General features: G+C 40.4%; 2 protein-coding genes across 4 annotated transcripts in view; one reads left to right on the top strand and one right to left on the bottom strand.

Moving 5' to 3' along the window:
- The window catches only part of CYFIP1 (cytoplasmic FMR1 interacting protein 1), a 65,997-nt gene that overhangs the window by 23,628 nt on the left and 18,619 nt on the right, over nt 1-23,750 (top strand). The window contains exons 11-23 of one of the 3 annotated variants that reach the window (XM_088521825.1): nt 19-136; nt 769-891; nt 2,232-2,357; nt 2,637-2,803; nt 4,160-4,307; nt 6,124-6,277; nt 7,519-7,675; nt 8,194-8,290; nt 8,632-8,708; nt 8,802-8,910; nt 9,473-9,592; nt 10,977-11,176; nt 14,802-14,889. In XM_088521825.1, coding sequence (XP_088377951.1) covers nt 19-136; nt 769-891; nt 2,232-2,357; nt 2,637-2,803; nt 4,160-4,307; nt 6,124-6,277; nt 7,519-7,675; nt 8,194-8,290; nt 8,632-8,708; nt 8,802-8,910; nt 9,473-9,592; nt 10,977-11,176; nt 14,802-14,889 — 1,684 coding nt within the window. Of the gene's footprint in view, nt 1-18; nt 137-768; nt 892-2,231; nt 2,358-2,636; nt 2,804-4,159; nt 4,308-5,668; nt 5,847-6,123; nt 6,278-7,518; nt 7,676-8,193; nt 8,291-8,631; nt 8,709-8,801; nt 8,911-9,472; nt 9,593-10,976; nt 11,177-14,801; nt 14,890-23,750 lie in introns of those variants that run through there. The other 2 variants (XM_088521826.1, XM_088521827.1) reach the window with 2 other exon arrangements.
- Nucleotides 20,869-21,544, bottom strand: LOC148595242 (fibronectin type III domain-containing protein 9-like). Its single transcript, XM_088521815.1, has one exon. It carries the CDS (start codon nt 21,532-21,534, stop codon nt 20,869-20,871), a length of 666 nt encoding a protein of 221 aa, XP_088377941.1. The 5' UTR covers nt 21,535-21,544.

The raw sequence follows: 23,750 nt of genomic DNA, 5'->3' as shown, positions 1-23,750 counted from the left end.
TTCCATCTTCTGAAACAGATGGACATGCACGTCTTCCAGCAGCAGTCCCCAATATAATATATGTGAGCAAATGATCCAGATCAGAGAGGACCATATGCGTTTCATTTCAGAACTGGCTCGTTACAGCAACAGTGAGGTGTGTGGGATTAGAGCTGTTTCTGCCTGTTGGGCTTGTGTGATAGAGCAGCTGCTGCTGTTAAATATCTGAAGAGCAAGTAACAACAACACTTGACCATCCAAATCAAGAAGAACTAACTGCAGAGTTGGTGCCCAGTCTCTGCATGATTTTTATGATCTTTCAATTTAAAATATGAATCTTTAGTACATGATACGAATTGCAGTATTCCTCTACTTATATATGCCAGAGCTTCTGCCCGACCCTGTCGTAAGAGGTTGTCTAGCCCTTATTCCAAGTGTGTGCTTGTAACACTTCAGACAAAACTGAGTGTTAAGAACATAGTTAAGAAAGTTTGAATGTTTGTGTACACACACACACACACACACACACAGTACATTGTATATAAGTGGTGGCTTGTTTTGAACTGCAATAACATTTTGTTGATCAAGGCTACTGGTGCTTTTGATCTCTAGACCAAAATTGTGCATTTTTAACTGTATAAGTTTTAGCAGAAAAACCTGATATTAATGTATTATAGGTGGGCAATGATGTATGATGCTGTTTCAGTGCTTTCTGGAGAGCCGTGTGGAAGTTTGGCTCTAGGTGCAGGGCACGGCGTGTTCTGATGTCTTTGCTCAATAACCTGGTAGGTGGTGACGGGCTCTGGGCGCCAGGAGGCCCAGAAGACGGACGCGGAGTATCGGAAGCTCTTTGATCTCTCCCTGCAAGGGCTGCAGCTTCTCTCTCAGTGGAGCGCGCACGTCATGGAAGTGGTATGTTGTCTGAGTAAAGGCTGAGCACGATTTGGGTAGCAGTGCTGTTTCGAAGACACAGTAGCAGGCACGAACTCATGCTGTATATTCAACCTGTTGTATTTAACGGATAGGTGATCATCTGTCTGTGAACACGGACCACATATTTTTATTTTGCTGTTGAGCTCTTGGGCCATTCATTTTGTAGATATAGGACTTAATTTATTTTCCCTGAAAAGTTGTTTTAAATTTTGTTCTGTTAGCAATATCCATAGGAGCACACAGTCCGAAGGGAGGTGATGTAGTAGCGGGCAGATGGCTGTGTTCAGGCGTGCTTGCTTAGTGAGTTCCCCATTGGCTTAAGATTAGGTGAGTCATGAGGAAATTAAATATGGGTATAAGAAAACAGAGCAGAGGGAGAGGAAATACATTTTTTGTCTCGTTTCTGTGTATTTTAATTTCAATAGTCTATTTTAAAAACAGGAGGCAGTTAGAAAAGTGCCTGTTTTTTTCAGTATGCAATTGCTTAAGACTTAGAGTGAGAAAAATCCTTTTCATGTCTCAGACACTTAGATAAATGCAGCATTTCATAACCTGCACCAAAACATGATCCAGAAGAGAGGAAGACAGATCATGTGTTGTATGAGTGGAGAAGCCAGGCTTCTTCCTGCCTTGCCTCTGGCATCTGAGGGAGCAGTGCTTGAGTCTGTCATCACAGAAGGCATAGCTAGGCCTTCACAACATCCCTGTTGTGTGTTTTTAACTGCCTCTTCTAAAAGCTAGCAGATGAGTAATAGTTTCTCCTGTTTCAATCAACAATGTGTTTTATGGTGTAAATCTTGTTCTCCTTTTCTGTTTCTTAAGAGATGTTGCTGCTCTCTGTTTCGGACCGCTACACTTCCCAATCTCGCTCCTGTTATTTATCTCTTTACAAATTACTGTATTGAGACTCTCTTCAGTGGCAATGTTCTACTTTAGTGTATCTCTATAGCAAGATACAATTCTTGGCTCTGCTTTTATCCTCTCAGTTCCAGAATGGACTTTCTTTGAGGACCTTGCCTCAGCAGAAGAGATATCCTGAAGTGCATTACCGAGTGTGAATTACAATGTTTGAGCCAATACAGAGTATCTGTCTTTCAAGAAGATTTGTTAGGCAAATTACTGAGCCTGGCATTTATATTAGACTGTAGTTTCATAACTTTTTGAGAATACTCCCAGATCATATTTTTCAGATATTCTTGACCACATTGGAATTTTTATAAGGAAGTTGTTTGTATTCAGAATGTATACTGTGTCAGTGTTCTTGTGTTTCTCAGGCATGTTTCTTTCCATTCTCTCCCATTTTGCTCTATGAACTGCAGTATTCCTGGAAGCTGGTACACCCAACTGACAAATACTCTAATAAAGATTGTCCTGACAATGCAGAAGAGTATGAAAGAGCAACAAGATACAATTATACTAGTGAGGAGAAATTTGCTTTGGTTGAGGTAAGATAAATCTTTTCTTGTGGGCATTTTCTCAATGCTAATTCTATATAATGGAGAGCATTCTCTGTAATCGTTTTCTCGTACTCAGTGGGAAAAGGTACTGTGTGCTGTACTGGCTTAGAAGGAGGATATTTTCTTCTGTTCAGTATAGAAGGGACACAAGAAAACGAGCCTCCTTTGACCTTATCTTTTATTGAACTTGTTAAATTCCCCTTTTTTCATTATCTGTATTTAGATAAAGGCACACTTGCTTTTTTCTTTTTTTTCTTTTTTTTTCAGGTGATTGCCATGATCAAAGGTCTTCAGGTGCTGATGGGAAGGATGGAAAGTGTCTTCAATCATGCCATTCGCCACACCATTTATGCAGCTCTGCAGGACTTTGCCCAAGTTACACTTAGAGAGCCGTTAAGACAAGCCATTAAAAAGAAGAAAAATGTCATTCAGAGGTAATATTATTGTTTCATCTTCTCCTATACTGTGTGCCCTAAATCCTACTAAGCTTGGTACATTATTGCACATTTATTAATTTTTGACTCTTAAGTCTGCCCTCCATCATTAGTCTGTCTGGCACTTGGAGTCTTTCTTGAATATGTATTGGAAGTCAAAAAAGTCTAAAACCGGGAGTCAAAAATGAATGGATGCCAGGATGGTTACTGTGAGACAGTTTGAGTAGTCTTGAGCAAGATAGCATATCCCCCCTCAGGAACTTTTGTGTTGTCCATTATTTATTTCTATTTTAAGAAAAGGTAAGTACTAAAATATTTAAAGAAAGAGTAGTATTTTTATTTTAAGGAAAGGTGGTATTGCCTACCTCCTACAATTCTGTGTTTCCTCTCCTTGCATCTCATAACATTGTTTCTGCCCTTGTTTCTCAACTCCTACTTTTGGCTTATCAGCCTTATACTTCTCTTCTAAATGCTTTGTCTACTTGCCCTCGTTGGTGTCATTCATGAGCTTGTTTTTGTGTTCCCACACTTTTAATTTTCACATGCTTAGCATTAGTTTAATCCCATGTTTCACTGCAAGGCTCTTAGGGTCATTGACTGTTAGGCTATTGCTAAATTCTTTGGCTGTCACATACAGCTCATCATAAAGATAAGCAAATTGTTCCAACTATTAAAATTGCAAGGAGAGTCTTTTTACTGTTGTTCCAGCTATATTTTTTATACAAATTCACTGCAGTGTGGAGTCTTGTGGGTATGAAAGAGGGTGTTTCATGAAATAGGGAAAAATACTGCTTTCATCTCTGTTTGGATTTGGTACCAGATGTTGTTTTCATTCAGCTTCAGGATGTGACTGTGTTGCTGATGAGTGTCTGAAGTCCAGTTCAGTACTTGAAGTTAGAATTATGATGTCGTTTTTAGAAATTTCAGCTGATAAGAAATTCTACTGCAAGCCCAAATCATCTCTTCCTAGTTTGATTAAATAATCTGCTTTTTGTGGCTTAGGGGGTACAAAATGACCTGATACACTTGCAGAAGACTCTCAGAGGGTGAATTCTTGACACGTAAATTTTGCCTTTTGCCTTTTGATGAGCCAGTCCCAGCCATCAGCTTCTCTTTGACTAAGGAGAAGGATTTTGGACTGTCCTTTAGCTGAAATGGTGCAGAGCAATCATTATCGTTGCAGATGTAGCGCTTTAGGAGCCATTGGTGAAATAGATGGTGGTTTCCCTGAGTTATCCTGAGCTATGAGCGTGCTGATACGGAGCTGCTGCTCTTGTGGAAGAACAGTCAGGATAAAGCAACCCTTACCAATATGCTGGGATGAGCAGAGCACTGAGCAGCGTGGGTTGTGTTCAGTGTTTTGCAGGCCATCCGCAAGACGGTCTGTGACTGGGAGGCAGGTCATGAACCGTTCAATGACCCAGCTCTGAGGGGAGAAAAAGACCCCAAAAGCGGCTTTGACATCAAAGTGCCACGGCGCGCAGTGGGACCCTCCAGTACTCAGGTATTTTCCTGTCTGATGGTGGTGATGCCTGTCAGTGATTACTGCATTTTTGTGACTTGAACTGTCTTAAGGAATCTTCAACCAATCTTTGAGGAAACTTCAAAATCTGCTTTGATTAGATTTACATTTGCAAAATTATATATACTTAATCGTAATCTGCTGTCTGGGCTGCTGTCACTTGCTGCTCAAATGCAAAATATTTCCAAGTGTTCCAACTCTTTAATTTGATTAACTCGGAGGAAATATATTGAGCTAACATCTTTCAAAAGAATTTCTGGACTCTTTGATTTATTTTTAGTCTCATCTCCTTCTAGGCACTCTCTGGTGTGTCTGATGGATTGGTTTTGGTTAAATCCCATAGATCAGTAGATGTCTACTTAATTTTAGATTAGATTTAAAATTTAAATTCCTGCCTATAAAATATGAGTTCTGATACAATCCGTCTTATTATTCAATAATGAATGACAAAACTGTTTTTAAAGATCTAATTTTCTTCTAAAAGAACAGGTATTTCAAGTATGTTTTCTGAAATAGTCATTGAAATCCTGTACCTATATGTTCATTCTTACTTCCTCTATATAATTCAATTTTTTATTTTCTTTATATATATATTTTTCGATGAGTGTATGGTCCTGTATTTGTAGTTTAACTGAGGAAAATAAGTTACTGAATATTTTGAATGAAAAATTGAAGGCAACTGTTATTTGTCAATAAAATATTGTAATACTTAAGATATGTGGGGAGCGGACGTATTGGATAATAATCTTGAGTAATAGTATTGCTTGACTTGCACTAAGATGAGTTTAATGAAGACAATGTTTTGGGAGTTGAAAAAATTACTTTGATTTTAATTTTGTGCAAAAAGCCTTTTTTTTAATATACCACCAATGTGTTTCTTCTGTCCTTGGTATGATTGAGGGCTTTGTTTCAGTGGCTGCAGCAAGCTGGAGCGCACAGATCTGTCTTCCTTTTCTGCTCTTGGGCTGGCAAACTTGTGTGTCTTGGCTGAGAGGAAGAAGGGAGGTCAAATACATCCATGCTAGACAACATTCCCTGCAGTTCTAAAAGGGCTGCTTATGAGTTGGTCATACTTGGGAATAGTCTTGAAATAGTTTGGGAAGCAAAGAGCCAAGAGTCTCCTTCAGCATTTTCTGAATCAGTGGGGACTTTTCCATTCCCTTGGAAGAGCTCTGGCTCAGAATAATAATTCCGTGAGAAGAAACCTTTCTGTTTCAGAAGGGTATATCTTCCTCTGCAAGCTTGCTATACTGCTTTTCATTTTTAACAAACTAACACATTTTCTGTGCTTCTCTTTCCCGTTCCTTATTTACCCGTGTGTTGTTATTAACGGATTCTCTCTCCCCTGCCTGCCCCTGTCTGTTGGTTTTTAGCTCTACATGGTTCGCACTATGACAGAGTCCTTGAACTCTGCCGAGCTGTTGAAGCAGCTCAAGTCTCTGGGACTGGAAAAGCTCTTGCATGTGACACACAAGTTTCTGAGGCAGTCCTACATCTATCCGCCTCTTTTAAACTTTGGTGGTAAGACATTACTTATTACTCTTACTTTTGCGGTGATGTGAACTGTTCCAATGCAAGTGGTGTGCTGGAGGTGCCCTCGGCACGGGTAGGCCGCTGTGCTGCTGCGTCGGCTGGCGCTGTCGCCTCAGAGGCTCGTGGCCACGCGGGGCCAGTTCTCAGTTTGAAGCGGAGCAGTCGCTTACTGATAGTAATGCTCGGTGTCGCTCAACTAATGTACCATGTGTATTTTCCTTTTTCCCCTCCCTTTCCACCACGATTGTCTCCTTTAATGATACAGCTTTACATGGTGAGAACTATGTTAGAGTCCCTCATTGCTGACAAAAGTGGTTCCAAGAAAACCTTGAGAAGTAGCCTTGAGGGGCCCACCATATTGGACATAGAAAAATTCCATCGCGAGTCTTTCTTCTACACTCATTTGATAAATTTCAGTGGTAAGATACATATCATAGATGATCAGTGTCCAGCTTAGCATGTCCTAACACCTCTAACACGACCTGGGAAATGTTTCCGATTGCCTAAGTCAACTTACCTGTGGTTTTCTTATCAAAAGTCTTGGTCTGTCCAAACGTTTTCTGAGACGTGATATTCCATATTGTGATGGGAATTTTATTTTGCCTTTTTGTATGTTTGTTTATAGTGGGTCGAATTTCATATTGTTTCCTCCGTTTTTTTAATATATTTTAATGTATGTATTTATATGCAGGGGACAGATAAGCTCATACACACTGAAAAATTTTAAAAGGGAATCATCGTGTTTTTGTTTTTTTTTGGAGGGGAGGTGGTTGTTTTCATTTTAAGTACAGAGGAAACAAATTCTCTGTTGTGATAAATTTGATGTCATTTCACCACTCTTACTATTCAGTTAATTGTAATCGGAAACATGCTGTCCTAAAGAATTCACCTACTGACATTGAATGTGTCTAGTCTTTGTCATCACCATGCTGTGTTGTCTTTCATTTTTGTTTCGTTACTGGACTCCTAAACCCTCAAAGAAGGGGGAGCCTTTTAATTTCAGTTATAATGACACTTGCAAACAGCACTTTGATTTTTTCAGAAGATCCTAATGCAAAAAGCTCATTCCTGTTTTGATTCTCAAGCATTCTGCAAAAGAAGGCTTGAGTCCAGTGTTTGCTAGAGAGATGGGAAGAACATTTCTGCATCCTTGACAGTGCCCCTAGAAATGTCTTGTTCTAACCCTGCCTTCATGAATCTGTATCTCGTTTCCTTCCCATCTAATCAACAGGAATGTAGGGAGTCCTCCTGAAGGATAGATAGCACTGATGGATCCAGTAAATCTTGTCTCCATGGCTTGCTACCTCACAAGCTCAAGAGACAGCTTTCACAGCTCCAAATGAGAAACTAAGCTAGAAATCCTCCTGTGATGGTGTTTGCAGGGTTTTTTTTACATGCAATGGGTGGTCTCTTCTACTTAGACAGTATTTTCTGTAATAAGACACCACTTTGGGGACCAACATGGAGTTCAGGATTAGTTGAAAAATGTCATGGTCTTTACATTTTGAATTTGGTTCACACGTGGCCTATGCATAGCTCTGGTGATTCACGCCCGCTTTTTTTTTTGTTTGTTTCGCAATACATCATCAAAATCACAAATGTATTTTTCTTAACGTGCCTCTTCAAGAAGTGTAATTCTGTCTTATTTTTTTTCGGGAAGAAACCTTGCAGCAGTGCTGTGATCTGTCTCAGTTGTGGTTCAGGGAATTCTTCTTAGAGCTGACCATGGGCAGAAGAATCCAGTTTCCCATTGAGATGTCCATGCCTTGGATTCTGACGGACCATATTTTGGAGACCAAAGAGGCATCAATGATGGAGTAAGAGACCTACTTGTGCTCTTCCACTGAATAAATATTCTGCATGATGGCCACTGCACATTATGATGTTGCTGCTTTAGTTGGTTTCACCAAGCAGTCACTCTGAGCGTTCTCAGCTTAGGTTTGCTGATTTCAAGAATTCTCAAGCTTAAAGTGTCACTGCAGCAGCCAAATATGTTGTTCCTTGGATCAGTTCTTCTAGGTTTGTTTTTCAGTACACCTCCTTGCTAACAAAGATACCAAATACAATCCATAGTAGTAAGAGCATATTTCCATTTGATGGAAAGCTACAGCTGGAAAACAAGTTTCACACTACAAATTATCTACACAAATTTATGAACTATCAAAAGACTGACTTAAAGGAGCAAGAGTTACTCCTTTTTACAAACCCAAACCAAAAAAAATCTTGTTTGCATGAAACGTAGCTCAGAATATTGCCAAACTCACAATCTGTTGACCGTAGCATCTTGAAAAACTGTAGTTTCTGTGGGTAACTCCTTCTGTTCTTTTTTATTCAGGTATGTTCTGTATTCTTTGGACCTTTATAATGACAGTGCTCATTACGCTCTTACCAAGTTTAAGAAGCAGTTCCTGTATGATGAAATTGAAGCAGAGGTAAAGTAACCTTACCTACTGGGGGAAAATAGTCTGTGCTTGAACGTGAAAACTATGCTGAAGTCAAAGACTTATTATGAGAGATTCGGAGCGCATGGTGATTACGAAAAAACTGAGAGGACAGACAAAAGACTGGCAACTCTAGGTGATACCTTGTGAGGAAATAGATCTGTGAAACCCTTTACACCAAAGCTGAAGACTGAATGTCATCATCCTGTGGGAGGGGCTGGAAAATTAACATGTGTTAACTTCCTGAATTATTTTTGCTAAGCAATAGAAGTCTTGAAGAAGCTCCCTCTTTTAGTGTTAAGTAGCTCTAAACACTTTTTTTCTTCCTCAAGGTAAACCTGTGTTTTGATCAATTTGTCTACAAGCTGGCGGACCAAATATTTGCATACTACAAGGCAATGGCTGGCAGGTAGCTGTTCCTATAGTGAGAACTTTTATTGGTGTATTTCTTTTCCCATTTGCTGTTTAATGTGATTTAAGCACCTTTTTCCTCTCTTAACAGTCTGCTGCTGGATAAACGGTTGCGTTCAGAATGCAAGAACCAGGGAGCAACCATTCAGTTACTGCAGTCCAACCGCTACGAAACGCTGCTGAAACAGAGACACGTGCAGGTGAGCAACTTTGCTTTTGAGTTGCTCTGCAATTTTTTGTTGATTTATGTAAATATGCAAGGCAGTTTGTATTCTTTATAGTCTGTCATCTAAGCAGCATAGCTGATATTTGGGATAGATTTCTTTTTGTCTTATGAAAGAACAACGAGTTGGAAAGATCCTTTTTTAATGTGAATGAGTATCTTTTGTGGTTAAGCACACACAAGCCAAATAGGAATGTCACATGTGGTAGTATTGTCTGTCTGATGATTTATTTTTATCTATTTTTTAAATGGTGTTTTAAAAATTGTCAGCACAATGACAGAGGAGCATAAAATGGTGATAGAAATACTTGGATGTAAATGCAACACGTAATTTTACGACTTTCTTTTTATAATCCTTGGAGTGTAAAATGCAGTACCGTATTTTTTCGTGGAGATTTTATCCAGCTGCTCTGTTTTGGGGTACTTGAAATGCCATTGCACCACGTCTGAGGCTCTTAGCATGTGAAATCTCGCCTTTTTGTGCAGCTGGTCTCGTACCTTGACATCCGCTTCGAAACTTCATAAATGTTTTCCTTCAGCTTCTTGGCAGGTCAATAGACTTGAACCGACTAATCACGCAGCGGATTTCAGCAGCCATGTATCGATCCATGGAGCTGGCAATCGGCCGCTTCGAGAGCGAGGATTTGACCTCCATTGTGGTGAGTCTCGTGTTGCTGCTGTCCCAGAGAGCAGGCGGGGACGGTGCCGCTCTGGAGCGCTACTACTTTTCTTTTTTATTTGACTGCAAGATTTTGTTTTCATTGAGGTTGACTGACACCTAGACTCGTCGTTTTGCACTATAAAGCTGTGCTCATTTTTAACAGAAGCAAACAAGTTCTATTGTTTTTTTTTTTTCTGGACTATACAACTATTCTCTAATGAATAGATGGAGAGTCATTCCCTTCTTCTGAAGGGAGACAAGGCTGAATGACTAATGTGCCCATTTGCAATTTGTTTTGTTCCAAGGCTTAGTTAAATATACGCAAATGGAAAAGAATGAAGCAATCTTAAAAAGATTGCTTATATTCTTTAAAACAAACAAACAAAAAAACCCAAATCTTCTATTTGCTTTTTGTTTTTCCTTAAGTGTGAAATCAAGTAACATGGCTGAAGTTTGTCTCATTTACTAAGTCTGGACTGACCAAACCCCTTACTGGCGAAGCAGCTAATTCTGGCAAAAGAAATTCCTTTGCAGTGTAGTTATCCAGCTTCAACTACTCTGTAAATTCGACTGGCAAATCCTCTCTTGCCATTATAGAGTGTAATGGGATTTATTGATTCTGGGGTGTTTTATATATTTTTTAAGCCAACTTTTACTTGGGCTTTTAAATATAAGTTACAGACCAAAACAAGATAGCCCTGTGCCTGGTAGAATTAAATGAGTTTATTTGACCAAGCAGCTTGGTTTTCTAGAACTGACAAAATAATGAATTTTTTTTTTGTAAAGAAATGAGGTCTGACTCACACCTGTGGAGGGAGAGCATCTGGGCAATGCCAACATGTCTTTTGGAGTTAGTTTCCTGATTAAAATGTTAATGAGCAAATTTGATTTCCAGGCAGCCTATATTTGACAAATAAATAGGCAGTCAAAAAGGACAAAAGATAGTCATTCTGATCAGTGTGAGTGAAAAAAGGCAAAAATTGAGCAAGAACTTTTACCATTGGTCTTACTTTAGCGTGTCTTTCACCTGTAAGATTTTGTAATGCAGTAGCTGCTTTAAGTGTCTTTGTTGATTTCCTTCTTTACGGAACATAAAACAAATATTGGCCTGCAGAGCTGGGCAGGACTATGGATCTTCATGACTCTTGAGTGCTTGGTGTTTGTCTTTGAAGTGTTTAAATGTAGTTTTTCTTTGTAATGTGCACGATTTTCCTGGCATGTGGCTAAGTGAACAGAAATCACTGATAATGTGTAGTTTAGATCATAGGTTCTCACTCTTTTCTCGAGTTAGAAGTGGACAAGGTATTTATCTACTTTCTCTTGATTCTCCTCTGCATTAAATGAACTGCTTGATTTTCTTTTTTTTTCTTTATTTTTTGTAGGAGCTGGATGGCTTGATAGAGATAAACAAAATGACTCACAAGCTTCTGAGTCGGTATATGACCTTGGACAGCTTTGATGCCATGTTCAGAGAAGCTAATCACAATGTGTCAGCCCCATATGGAAGAATCACCCTTCACGTCTTCTGGGAACTCAATTATGATTTCCTTCCAAACTACTGCTACAATGGATCCACTAACAGGTCAGCCTGGCAGCCTTTTGTTGGCAGCTGTTCTCTGACTTTCCTGCAACTCCTTTCCTAGCAAACACTGGCCAAGGTCATCTCCACTCATTTGGCGTATTTACTACTTATGCTTTGTTTGAAACAAAGAAGAATGAGTCGATTTACTGTCAGGTGTATGAAAGCCTATTATTTTTCTATGGAAGAAGTCCAATGTAACCTCATCATCAAAGTGTTATGATATTTAAATGTTGTAGCTATGATGCGCTGGAAAACAAAGTGTGTCCAAAACCATTGCCAAGTGGGTGTCAGGAAGTAAACAAGAATTAGTAAGCAAGATCTTCAGCTGTGAGATGATGGAAATAAAATCACATTTCTCTTGATTCTGTGGTTCTCCACATGAACATTCTGTGTTCATGTGAAGAAAAAGGATGGCTTACAGTGTAAGGGAAGAGCTCTCTGTGTGTTGAATGGGATTTTATTTGCATTATTGCTGTCTTCCATGTCCGTAGACCTTCTGGGTCTGTCACACATATCAATTGGACATAACTGAGCCTTCATCAGCTAGAGAAAGGCAAGAGTGACTTCAAAGCATTTCCTCTCCTTTTAGGCACAGAGAAGACTCATAAATCTGCAGTGCTCATTCAGTGAAGGCATAAATTATATTTTAGGTTATATGTTTCCTCAGATACTAGTGCTGTGTTTGAAACTTAGTCTCTTTGTTCTGAAGCTTTGCTTGTTTTATTTGGCTGGTGGTAGCAGAAAGACAGAGCAGGTCAGGAAAAAGAGAGTTTTGTTCCAGGCCCCTTCAGTGTTCCAGGGGTCCTTCAATCCTACTGTTGTGGTGCTTATGGAGAGGGAATGATGGAAAGAGAAGAGAGTGAGAATCTAAAATCTGAAGCAGCGGAAGGCACAGTGCTTGGCACTTTGTATTTCTGGACTTCTTGCTTTGTGCTCAGTTTTGAGGGTTTGTGTTACAATCAGTTTTTGCTTGGATTTTGGTGAAGTGACAGTGCAGTGGTATTGAATATTGGACGCTAGGAAAAGGAGGACCAATGTCCTTACCTTTCTCTGTCTCTTTGGACGGTTTTCCCTGTCTCATGTGAGCTGTGCTGGCAGTGTTGCATTTTAGATCTCCGATTCTGTCTGCAGAAAAAATGACTTTTTGAGCGAGAACTTTACTGCAAAAGCTTTTCATTGCCTGAATCACTCTGCACAGCATACTGATATATTTTTGAAGAAGCCTCTTTGCATGTTGAGTATTATCAACATGTGTAGAGATGCACATTAGAACATGCAGTGTGCTGCGTTAAGAATCGCCTAGTCATAATATAAAAAGAAACATTTTGATCAAATGTCCATGTGTCACCTGGCAGCTTTAATGAAGGATGTCCAGTGGGTACCAAAACGGTTGAATCTGCGCTCATCCTGCCCACACAGACAGTGGGCAGTGCCTTAAGACAAAGTGTATGTGACGCTGTGGCCTGTCCCGCTGCGGCGCGCTGCCTCTTGCTGACTTGTAAAGAACACACGCTCAGTGTGAGTTAGGCTGAGCTTCGAGCTTGTGGGATGATTAATTCAGGATACTTAATTAAAGGAATGATAAAGCGGGGGGCGTATCTTAGGCAACATCTGCACCGTGTGTGCAGCCTGACGTGTTTCATCATGGAATTTCAGCCCAAAGCGGGTCCCTGACGCACTTGAAACGGCAGCGTGGTGAGAGGATTATGTGTTTGTACAGCCACCATATGGTGCCCACGGGCATTTTTGCTGGAAGAGGAAAGACAGTCGGCGCACCATTCCTAGGCATGCTTGTTACACAGACTGCTGCCTTGAGCAAGCTCCTCGGGGAGCTCTGGGGAGGTGCAAAAAGAAAAGCTGGAAAGCAGAGGCAGGGATTAAGGTCCCAGATTTATTTATTTATTTTTAAATTTAACTGGAGCCTATGTGTAATGGTCATTCCTTTAAAGTTAATGTTTCTGTCAGCTTGCCTGGTGCCCGGTAACTTTTGAAGCTTTCTTTTTCCCCAAGCGTGCTTGCAGTGGCTGATTTCAGACATTCGTAGAGAGTTCAGGCGTGTACAAAGCCTTCAGGTTTTGTTCAGAGGCTGAGGATTTTTCCATACAGAAGTACTGAAATGTGCTGGGTGTTGAAATATTTGGGAGGATGCCAAGAGGATGAGACCACACTATTTTCAGTGGTGCCCAGTGACAGGACAAGAGGCAACAGGCACAAACTGAAGCACAGGAAATTTTGCCTGAATATGTGGAAAACTTCATTACTGTGAGGGTGACAGAGCCCTGGAACAGGTTGCCCGGAGAGGCTGTGATATCCTCATCCTTAGAGATGTTCAAAGCCCACCTGGATGCAGTTCTGTGCAATGTGTTGTAGATGGCCCTGCTTGAGAAAGGGGGCTGGACAAGACGATCTCCAGAAGTGTCTTCCAGCCTCAACCATTCTCAGCTTCACTGTAAGCTTTCTGGCAGCCCTTACAGCAATACCATCAAATTTGATTTGATCCCCAAAATACCTTTTTTGGGGAGCTAGTGTAATGTTTTAGCAATCACTGCTGAAAAGCCTGCTGCCTTACCAAACTTTGCATCTGCTTCGTCTTTATAATGCACGTTTGATTACAATGGGTAAATTGCTGCAAGTTTATCAACAATGATTAAAAATAAGAAGAACAAATTATCTTGAAGACAGGGATAAAATAGTGTATAAATGACAGCTAAAACTGTTAAACAAATACAGAAAATCCTCTCCTGAAGCTGTAAAATCTCCCAAGAATTATTCAGATTACTCAGAAATAGAACTTGAAGTCCAGTGGGCACAATTGTTAACAGCTATAACTTTGGTGCAGGTTTGGGTGAAATGTGAAATGTAAATTATACAAAATTAACGGGCAATACAAGAGGCCCGGGTTGGTACACCCTGTTCATTAGAATATTGGAATGTGCAGAGTTTTACTCGAACACTGTTTTTCAGACTCTCAGAGAACTCACTGTGGAGAGGGCTGTTTGATCCTGTCTTTTGCAGTACTCTGCATCTCTGTAGTTCTCATACCATCCTGTCTCTTACACTACACAGGTGTAAAGCTGTTCACTCAACACGGTTTGTGGTGGTACGTGTTCACCCTTAAGTATGGTGAGATTTTACTAAGACTAATTTTGGTAGGAGAGTTATACTCTTAATCTTAATTATGTGCAGGAATTAGCCTGAAGGAAAATCCTGTTGTGATATTCTTTGTAAAATGACCTTAAATGGACATATCACTTCTTTGTAGGTGCTGTTCATCCTTAAGGATTTAAGTTTGGAACTTCAAGGAACTTCCTCCCTCTCCCTGATGCGCCACTATAATAGTTTTGTTGGTTGTTTCTCCTTTTGCTGGGCAAAGCTAGGCTAGAGATGAGAACTACTTGGGACCCTGCACACAGCTGGGAAGAACAGCGTGCCAGTGAGCGAGGGAGAGCTGGATTCTGTTTGCATCTGGGTTTTGGGGCCATGCAGGCTGATGTGCTTTCCTTTCTCAAATTGGCCTTCTCAATATTTTTTTTAATATGCTGATAAAAGCACTGTTATGTCGGGTTAGATGCATTAGGTGCACACCTACTACCAAGTTAATTGATCTTTTCTTTTGTTTTTATAGATTTGTTCGAACTGTGCTACCCTTTTCTCAGGAGTTTCAGAGAGACAAGCAGCCCAATGCACAGCCCCAGTATCTCTACGGATCGAAGGTTGGATTTTATTCCTTTATGCTTGTGGCTTGCACATCTTAAAAGGTGTCTTTTTAATTAGAGAGATTGTGGGAGATATGAAAGTTATTACCAGTGACGGGCTTAATTACTTAATTGAGAGTATTCCAGAATCGGCATATGCTCTCTTTTCTGACTTTGCTCTGAACATTACCATATGTTCCAGCCAAAGTGCAAATGGTTGGTTAGATGTTATGTCTTATCTGACACTGCTAGAAATAGGTCCTTCTTTCAAGCCCCTTGCACTGCACAGTTGCTGATGGTGGCAGAACTGGCTCCTAGAAATGCACAGACTGGAATTAGCTGGCGAGGGCAGAGCGAGAGGCCGTCGTGGAAGCAGCTGCACCCTCGTTACGGTGCTGAGGGCTGTGGCGGCAGGAAAAGCAGAATAAATAGGAAAAACTGCGTCAAATGTAATCTCACTTTGAAAGGAACATAGATTCTGACCATCCCTAAGCTATCATTCAAATACTAAGCTTCTTAAATTATTTTAAAGAAAATTTAGCATTATTTTGCCATCTTCAACTGGAGGGTCTCAAAGTGGGACTGATGAACTTGGCCTCCTGGCAGTCTCCTCTGCTGCATTAGCATCATCTGTCCTCCTCTGAGATTACAAGTGCCTACAACCTTAAGGGAAGTTTTCTGCAGAAGTAAATATAAGAGGCAGCAATGGCATCCAGCTCTCCTCATTTGTAGCTGTGAACTGTATGGTTAAGGCCAACCCAAAACTGAAGTTGGAAAGTGACAAATAATGGTGGTAAGTTGTGGGAGAACTTAGCCCAAGAAAATAGACTTAAGGAGTTTTAATTGGACTATCCAAGTGAGGAAAATTAGCAGGTATTTACAGGACCAAAGCTGTGTTCCTGTGTGTAGTACTGGAGGTTGGAGAACTGTGTGTAGTACTGGAGGTTGGAGAAGAAGACTTTTTCTCCCTGATTATTTCAGATTTATTTCTTTAAGCTTAGGAATTGAATAGCTGAGTTTTAACAACAGCCAAAGGCGTAGCACGAATAGATCTGCATTTTTAATATCCAGTCAGAAATACTCATCAGGAAAAAAGCATCAATGGTATCTTGAGCAAATCATTTCAGAGTATTTAACAAGAAATAGCACTCTAATTTTGATCTGTTCTTTTGAATGTCAGGGAGGGAAAGTGATTAGAGAAATGTTGGCAGAAAAAAAAAAGAAAAAAACAGCTTTAAATGATTATAGGACCCAACACTAGCTGTAACTTGCACAAGTAGACTATGCCATCAACTTCATTATCTACTTCCTATGATAATATGCTTAAATCTCATCCTACTGTTTTTGTTTGTTTTTTCCTACATATCATATCCTACTTTCACAATGCAAACTGTGTTAAGTAATTTGCCCAGCTAGCTAGTGTTTGGAAGAGCTGAAGAGCTAGCTCACAAGTTAAAAATCTCAGTTCTAATATATCTATTGCTACAGTAGAAGGTCTTTGCCTTTGAAATGTAAAGGAGATGGAAAAGATTCATATTTCTTAATGTGGAAAGCTAATAAATTATTTTTGGTACTGTCATTAGGGTTTATATAATTCTTCTCCTATAGCTAGGGAACATTAAATTATAGGAAAGCTTTTTTTACATTAGTGTTATTGTATTCTTTACTATTTCAGGAACTCAGCAGATGCAGCGTAAAGAGCAAAAAAAAAATCCACAGAATTTGGTAGAGATTGCTACCTTAATTTGTCTAAGTGGTGATACAGCAGTGTAAGTGGGAGAGGATTAACTAGGGAACCTTTTTGCATCAGTCAGGTTACATTATTAAAATAAATTTAGTAGCCTTTACTCTGTAAGCTGTACATTTTCAGAAATCTGATTACTTTTGTATTGCCATGACCAGCAACAATCTGTTCCCAGAAGCAATTCTGCAACTTCTGTAACTGATTATTTCTGTATTGCCAAATATTCTTTGTACTTTTGTGCTTGAGCCTAGTGTACTTTGGAACTGAGAATATCTTGAGTAGAACTTTAAGAGGACATTTTCAACGTATATAACAAGTAATGAGTTGACCTGTAATTCTTACCCGACAGAGGTTAGAAATTCCAGTATGTGCTTCTAATGTTCTGTGCACTGTCCGCCCAGGCTTCTCACTGAATGCATCCACTCTCTGTATTATCTGAGTCCTTCAGCTGTTCCTGTGTTGAATTGCCTTGTGTCTGGATAACAGTGGTTTATGCAGTAGCTGTGTGCGTGTGTTTTTGTTTGTTTTGTTTTGTTTTATTGTATTATCTTTTTTAAGTTCTTGAACTCTTTGAGGTGTCCAAGGTATTGATCGTATATCATTAGATAAAGACGTTGTGGTTTCCTTTGCACGTGTGCAGTCGTATATTCGAGTTTGGGATTATAATGGTTAAATACTTTCTCTGCAGAATTTTTGTACAAGCGATGTGTTACTTAAGAGTACTTAAAGAAAAACCTAGCTTTGATCTCAAAGACTTCACGTAATATCAAACATTTCTAAGTGAATCAAGGCGTTTCTTCTGTGTTAATTTGTATGCATGTTCTGCAGAACGTGGATTTCCCTGTTCTCTAAGTAAATTTTTCCGAGCAGTATCATTATCTTGTTAGCAAAACAGAAGGCTGCTGATGCGAATTTCTCCTGGCTGTCAGGAGAAGTTAATTCTGCAAAGGAGAATTGGATAATTTGGAGCAGAGGTGTCAGATAGGACAAGGGGTAATGGGTACAAATTGAAACACAGAAAGTTTCTGCTGCATATGAGGAAGCACTTCTTTCCTGTGAGGGTGACAGAGCCCTGGGACAGGCTGCCCAGAGAGGCTGTGGAGTCTCCTTCTCTGGAGATCTTCAAAACCCGCCTGGATGCCACCCTGTGCCACGTGCTCTGGGTGTCCCTGCTGGAGCAGGGGGGTTGGACTAAATGATCTCTAGAGGTCCCTTCCAACCTCAGCCGTTCTGTGATTCTGTAACTCTGCCCGCAAAAACCTGCCAGGCTCTTAAATGAGCCGGAATTTTTTGAGAGCTTTTTGAGCATGGTCATTGAAATGCGTGTACTTTCCTGAAATGTGTGTAGGATTAATAATGAATGGAGATTGCAGTTTGATTATAGAGGAGAAGGCGATAGTGGGTGGATGAATAAAATGCTTTGTAATGTGTGTGTAAAAAAGAGTCCCTTTTGGAGATTTGAAACTAACTTTGCCTGTTAATAAAGTACCTGTTTTTTACTGACGTTTTGTAGACTGACAGCTTAAGAACTTGCTTTCTGGCTTATACAACATTTTCATGTTTGAATGTCTTCCACATTTTGGGATGCTAACTCATTCTGTGGAAAAAAAATCAAAAGACTGCTTTTCAATGTGAATGTGATGATTTTTATCTAGTGCTGGTGTATGTACTAACAGCAGTTTGCACTGTGTTGCACTACGTTAACTCTTGTTAACCGTTCAGTTGTTGCTTGAACTGCTCACCCTTTATTAGATCAGCTAAAAGTGGAGAGTGGGGTACCTGGAATGCTGGATTGCCGAGACGAACCTGAGGCTGGAGGCTAATGGAAAGGTGTGAGGCAATTCCATAACCTCGAGTCTGGACCTTTAGGAATCTATAATAAAACTTTCTGAGCAAGATAGGAGGAGAATCCTGTAGCTGTGTGTGTGCAATCACATCAGCTCTTCAAAACTAATGCAAGCCCCTAAATGACACTTTTTATATATTGCTATTTTACAGTGGCTTCAAGACAGTCATTGCTTGTAAAATGATACAAATATTTATCTAAGTAGTGCACAGTAAATTCCTTGGATGGAATTCAGCTTTATGTTTAGATGAGCTAAATCTCATCCTTGGGAACGCTTCCACTATAGCTTCTTGCCTTCTCAGGATGATACATACAAGTGTGTTTCTGTACATGTGCTTGTTTTGTGTCTATAACAATAAATCAGGGAGCTGAATTGCCTCAAACTGCTCCTTGACTTCTCAGAGTGGTATATATGACTGTTTGAGTAATACACGAATGGGTGCATTGAGCTGCCTAAAACCCCACATTAAGAAGTGGAAAAAAAAAGAATAATATCTTCTAGGTGCCTAAGAAATGGGAGTTTTTAAGTCTCTTGGCTCTATACGTTTACCTTTTATCTCTTTTATGATATGCTAGTCAGAGAAATGTTGCAGTTTGATTGCAAGATGATTTTAAAACATGTTTTTTCTATCCTTCTCCCCCCTCTCCAAGTAAATCTGTAGCATTAGCATCATGTTCTGAAGTGATTCTTTTTCAGTATTTCTGAAAAACAGTTTCACAGGATACATTAATTTGAAAGCAGGATACATTCATTTGAAAACATAGTAAATCCTTTTTCATCTTTACAGTTTATTGAAGAAGGATGTAAAAGACAAAAAAGCCCCCCAAGAAGTCAGCTGGAGGAAATGCTGTGTAGGGTTGGCAAGCCCATGAATGCTTACTTGATACAATTGAACATTTTTTACATGTTTTCTAATAAATTCTGTTCTGTGCATCTTATCTATCCTAATAGGAAAAAAAAAGTAATGAAAACGAATCAAAGTTAGGTCAGCTTATGTATTTCTAGCAATGCGACAGTAGAAGCCAGTGACAAACAGTGGGAAATGTTGCTAAAATGCAGTAGCTGAAAATACCTACTGCCTCCTGTGAAATATTTGAGCAGGGGCTCTCCTACCAAAGCTGCCCGCACGTGCTTTGGTCTCCAGAACACAGTGAGGACCCACAGCAGCTGTCGAAATAGCAGTTCTCCGTCCTTCGTTACTATAATGAGCTGACTTGAAGTACATGTTCTTGTTAATAGCAATTTAAAATGCATGCAGTCATAGTATATATTTGTTTTTAGAAATAGCCTATGATACAGTGATACTAAGACTTAGTACATTTTTATGGAATACAAATGCAACTAAGAGATTTAAAAATGGGTGTCTCGTACATATGAGCCAGACAAGACACATGATTTTGTGAGGGTGAACAGATTTCTGTCTCGGGGCCTCTCTTGGTACTTTGTCAAAATGATCAGGGCAAGGTTAAATGATTAGCAAGTTTGATTATTCTAAAAATAAAATGTGTTTCAACATGTTCTTACTTCCTTGCCCTAAATCATACAAAAGTCACTTTATGCCTGCACAGAAATCTGCAGATGATGAGTGAGGTCCCCTATTACAAGTAAAAGAGAAGGAGAGAAGCACTGGGAGCTGCTTCCCTGGGCTCCCTTCTTCTATAGGGACTCTCTCCCCTGTGGTGCAGAAGTTGGCTCGTGGTGGGTGTGAAAGGTTGCAAAGATCACCCAGGATATTGCCTTAGTTTAGTTAGAAGTGTCCTTAGAGAGACCTTTCCTTTAATATATTTTTAGACGGAGGGGATATTCAAAGACAGATGAAAGTACACCATTAAAATGTTGATGAGTTTAGCTTACGTACTGTGACTGAACTAGTTTGAAATGGGAACTGTGGAGAGCACTGTAGTTGGGAAATTGTGCAGTTTGGGAAGCAAGCTGAAACAAGGGAATAAAAGTCATATGGGTAAAGCTTCATCCTCGGGGTAGTTTTTAGCTGCCTGTAGAATAGCAGTCTGGGTTCCCGTCTGAAAAATTCAGTTCAATTTTAATTTGTCTTAATACAAATATTTTCCCGGTTTTCATTTGGTATTATGATCATTCATTGTTTTAGAGTAAAGAAAAGCAACCAAAAAGTCCTCTGAAAATCTTGCTAAATGCTTTGCTTTTCTTAGTAACAAGATGCAACTGGAGTACTCGCTTCCTGGGAATCGCTACCCTTCACTTCTGAGTACCTCTGGCTCTGCATGGGTTGTTGGAAAGAGACGTGAGGATTACAGGTGTGGAGATGGGGATGTTCAAGGAGTTCAACGAGAGCTCCTCAGTGCGAGCTGAGGAAAGAGGAAACACTCCACGAAGTTTGAAGTAGCTGGGACGTTGTCTGTGGTGAACCAGCTTCCTACTAAAAGATTTCTAGTCCATGGCAGAAAACTGTCCTGTGGTCGGCACCGCTTCCTGGCTTTTGGAAGCCCGCACGATGGGCTCCTGGCAAGCTAAGGGATTCTCTATTATCGTGGCCAGCTGGATGCCCCCGGGATTCGTCCCCTCAGTGTCTCGCATGGTCTGGCTTTGCGCGCCCAGCTCCTGCGCTGCGCTTTTGGCCCACGTCTTCCCACCGTCGCCCTCTTCCGAGGCCCTGTTTGGTGCCTGTGGGTGCTCCCGCCTCCTGCGGCACAGCAGGTGCAGGCAGCCGTAGAGGAGGATGGCGGCGATGACGAGGAGCAGGACGCTGCTCGTGAGCCAGATGCCCAGCGCCAGCTCCTTCTTGGTGCTGCTCGCGGAGGCCGCGTCTGCTTGCAGCGTGTGGAAAGTTCTGCACTGGTCCCTGGAGGGGCTGGCAGACTGGCAGGTCACGCACAGAATATACGTTGTGAGCGGGGTGAGGTTCTCCAAGACGAACGAGGAGCGGCTCGTGGGCACCCTCTCTTCCTTGTGGAAGCTCTTCCGCGAGTAGCTGGACAGCACGCTGTTCCAGTTGGGGTGGTACATGACGCTGTAGAAGCTGTCGGCGCAGCTGGCCATTTTGGGCCAGATCACCACGGCTGTGTTTCCCGTGACGTTCTGGATGGTTATCGCCATCGCGATGCCGCTTTGCGAGCAGCGGTGTCCTCGGAGCGGCGAGGCCGCGGCGTCGCCTCAGGGGGTTCGTGGGTCTTCAGCGGTAGCGCTCTGTAACCGAGAGACAGGGCTCGTTAGGAAAGTGCGCTCCTACCTGTGGCACTGCTCTGTAAAAACAGGAGTTGGCTGTTGATAGAAGCCTGGAGCGTAGTTCTTTCCAATTTAAAGGAAATGCTGACAGGAACTGAGCAGGCGCTGCTGCCTCTCAAGGTGTCCGCGTGCGTCTCGTCCCCATGAGGGGAGGCGCGTCCCGTGGAGCCGAGGAGCTGCCTCCCCGAGAGCCGTCGCGCCCTCGGGACGGACGGGGAGCCCCCCGACCCGCCCCAGATCTGCCTCTTTCGCCATCCCGCCTGCGAACGCGCTTGGTACAATCCCTAGGATGAAGTCGGTGGCTGTTTTTATCTTAAGGAATTCGCAGGAAAAAAAGCAAATGTTCAGAAGCTGAGAGGGATGCTTTAATAAGTCTCTCTTTGGAGCAACGTAGGAATAATTGGTTTAATAACATAAACATTTTAAATGGGAAAACTTAGTATTTAACAAAATTTTGATCCAAGCCCTCATGAGAAGAATGACATTAAATTCTAAATTGAATTGAAAAACTCTCTGTTTTGGGTTTGTATTAAAGACAGACAGATTACCTATCCAACTAGTTCCTAGTTCCATCCTAATGAGTGTGTTGAGAAGTGTTTCTTCCCTTTCTTTTTTTTGAAAGGTTTTTCTCCTGTGCTTAAGCCTGAGTCATTCTAAAGTCTTAAGTATTCTTAGTATTTTTAGTTGCGTAATAATCTCAGTAATCTCGAAGTTTGCTTTGAGACAGTGAATTTCCTTTTGTTAATTAGCAAGTGAGAGGCAGCAGGAGTGCAGTACTTAGGGATAAATTTTGATAAAGTCCTGGGTTTTGACCCAGATGATCAGGCATGAATCTAATACTCCTTGTAATAAATCTAATACTAGTATTTTAGTATTAGTGTTTTGAAATTATCATTTCCTATTACCACTATAAATAGTGCAAGGAAAATACCTATTTTCTATAATTCCCTAAACGCTTGTGTTATGAATATCTTCCTTTACAGAACAAAAGGCTCACTTTGACTTCAGTAGACAATTAAAACTCTTGTTTGATAACAAAACAAGAAACAGTAGATTTGATTTTGGTGTGTGGGTTTTTTTTTTCTTTTGATGCAAACGTAAGTCTTTCAAAAGCATATAAAAGCAAGTTATTCTGGTTCTCTTCTGGTTTAATTCTATTTCTAGTGGTACAGCTATGCAAGTTTTTTTTCCGCTGTGAAGATTCCCTACTTTTTAATGAACATAAATGCCCGCAGCAGTAACACAGTATTTCATTGTTTATGAAATTATGTAACTCATTATAACTTTTTTGTTTTTTATCATCAGTGTTAAGATGTTAAGTCTCCTGGCTTAACAATCAAATATGGAATTTTTCTCTGATAAAGGAAGCTGATCCAATTTGTTCATAACATATTCTGGAACAATATCAGTGTGCTTAAACTAGAAAGAAAGCTGGCAAAATCTGTGTTATTTGAGTAGGATCTTGGTAGTCATATTGTGTTATTAATAATTCGGTGATATTTATATGTGAAAATGTTGCTTATGGCTTTTGGATTACCCTTTCTGGGAAGCGGTGAGAAAAATATGTATGTGCATTTTCATTACAATATAAAATCTTAGATGAGAGTGATCCAGGTAGAGACTGTCTGTCTAATCCTATGGTGAGCAGCAGTGTAAAGGAATTGAGTTTGCTGTCAGATAAACTTGTTAGACAGACACATTTTGACACCAGCTTGTGTAGATGTTAAAAGTGGGCCACATTAGTAGACCAGTAGAGCTGAACACCTGCTTTCTTGTTTGTCTTTCTCTTCTTATCTGAGAGGTCCTGACTACTTAAACTTAAATATATATATATTTTTTTTTCCTATGGAACACTTCCTGATACTGTCTAAAAATGGTAATACTCTCATCTTCACAGCATTTCGTAAATAGAGTTAGAGAGTGTCTGGATTTTAAATAAGTAAGAGTAAGACTATTTTTGTTTATTCTGAAACATAAATTGCTAGAGGATGTGTGATTATTGGCAAGTTAATGTTTGGGAAACACGTTTGGTATTTTATAGATGATAAAGTCAGTACTCACCTTCACTTGCTGATGGAGAATTCAGA

The sequence above is a fragment of the Tinamus guttatus genome, unplaced genomic scaffold (genome assembly GCF_059628265.1).
Source record: "Tinamus guttatus ecotype Peru unplaced genomic scaffold, ASM5962826v1 Tinamus_guttatus_pri_ptg000134l, whole genome shotgun sequence".
Classification (NCBI taxonomy): Eukaryota; Metazoa; Chordata; class Aves; order Tinamiformes; family Tinamidae; genus Tinamus; species Tinamus guttatus.
Note: the sequence above shows the minus strand (reverse complement) of the source record. Positions and strands in the feature narration are given on the sequence as shown.

What these genes read in the sequence shown, in the direction of transcription:
- LOC148595242 (XM_088521815.1), bottom strand. Translation starts at nt 21,534, where the DNA reads ATGGCGATAACCATCCAGAACGTCACGGGAAACACAGCCGTGGTGATC.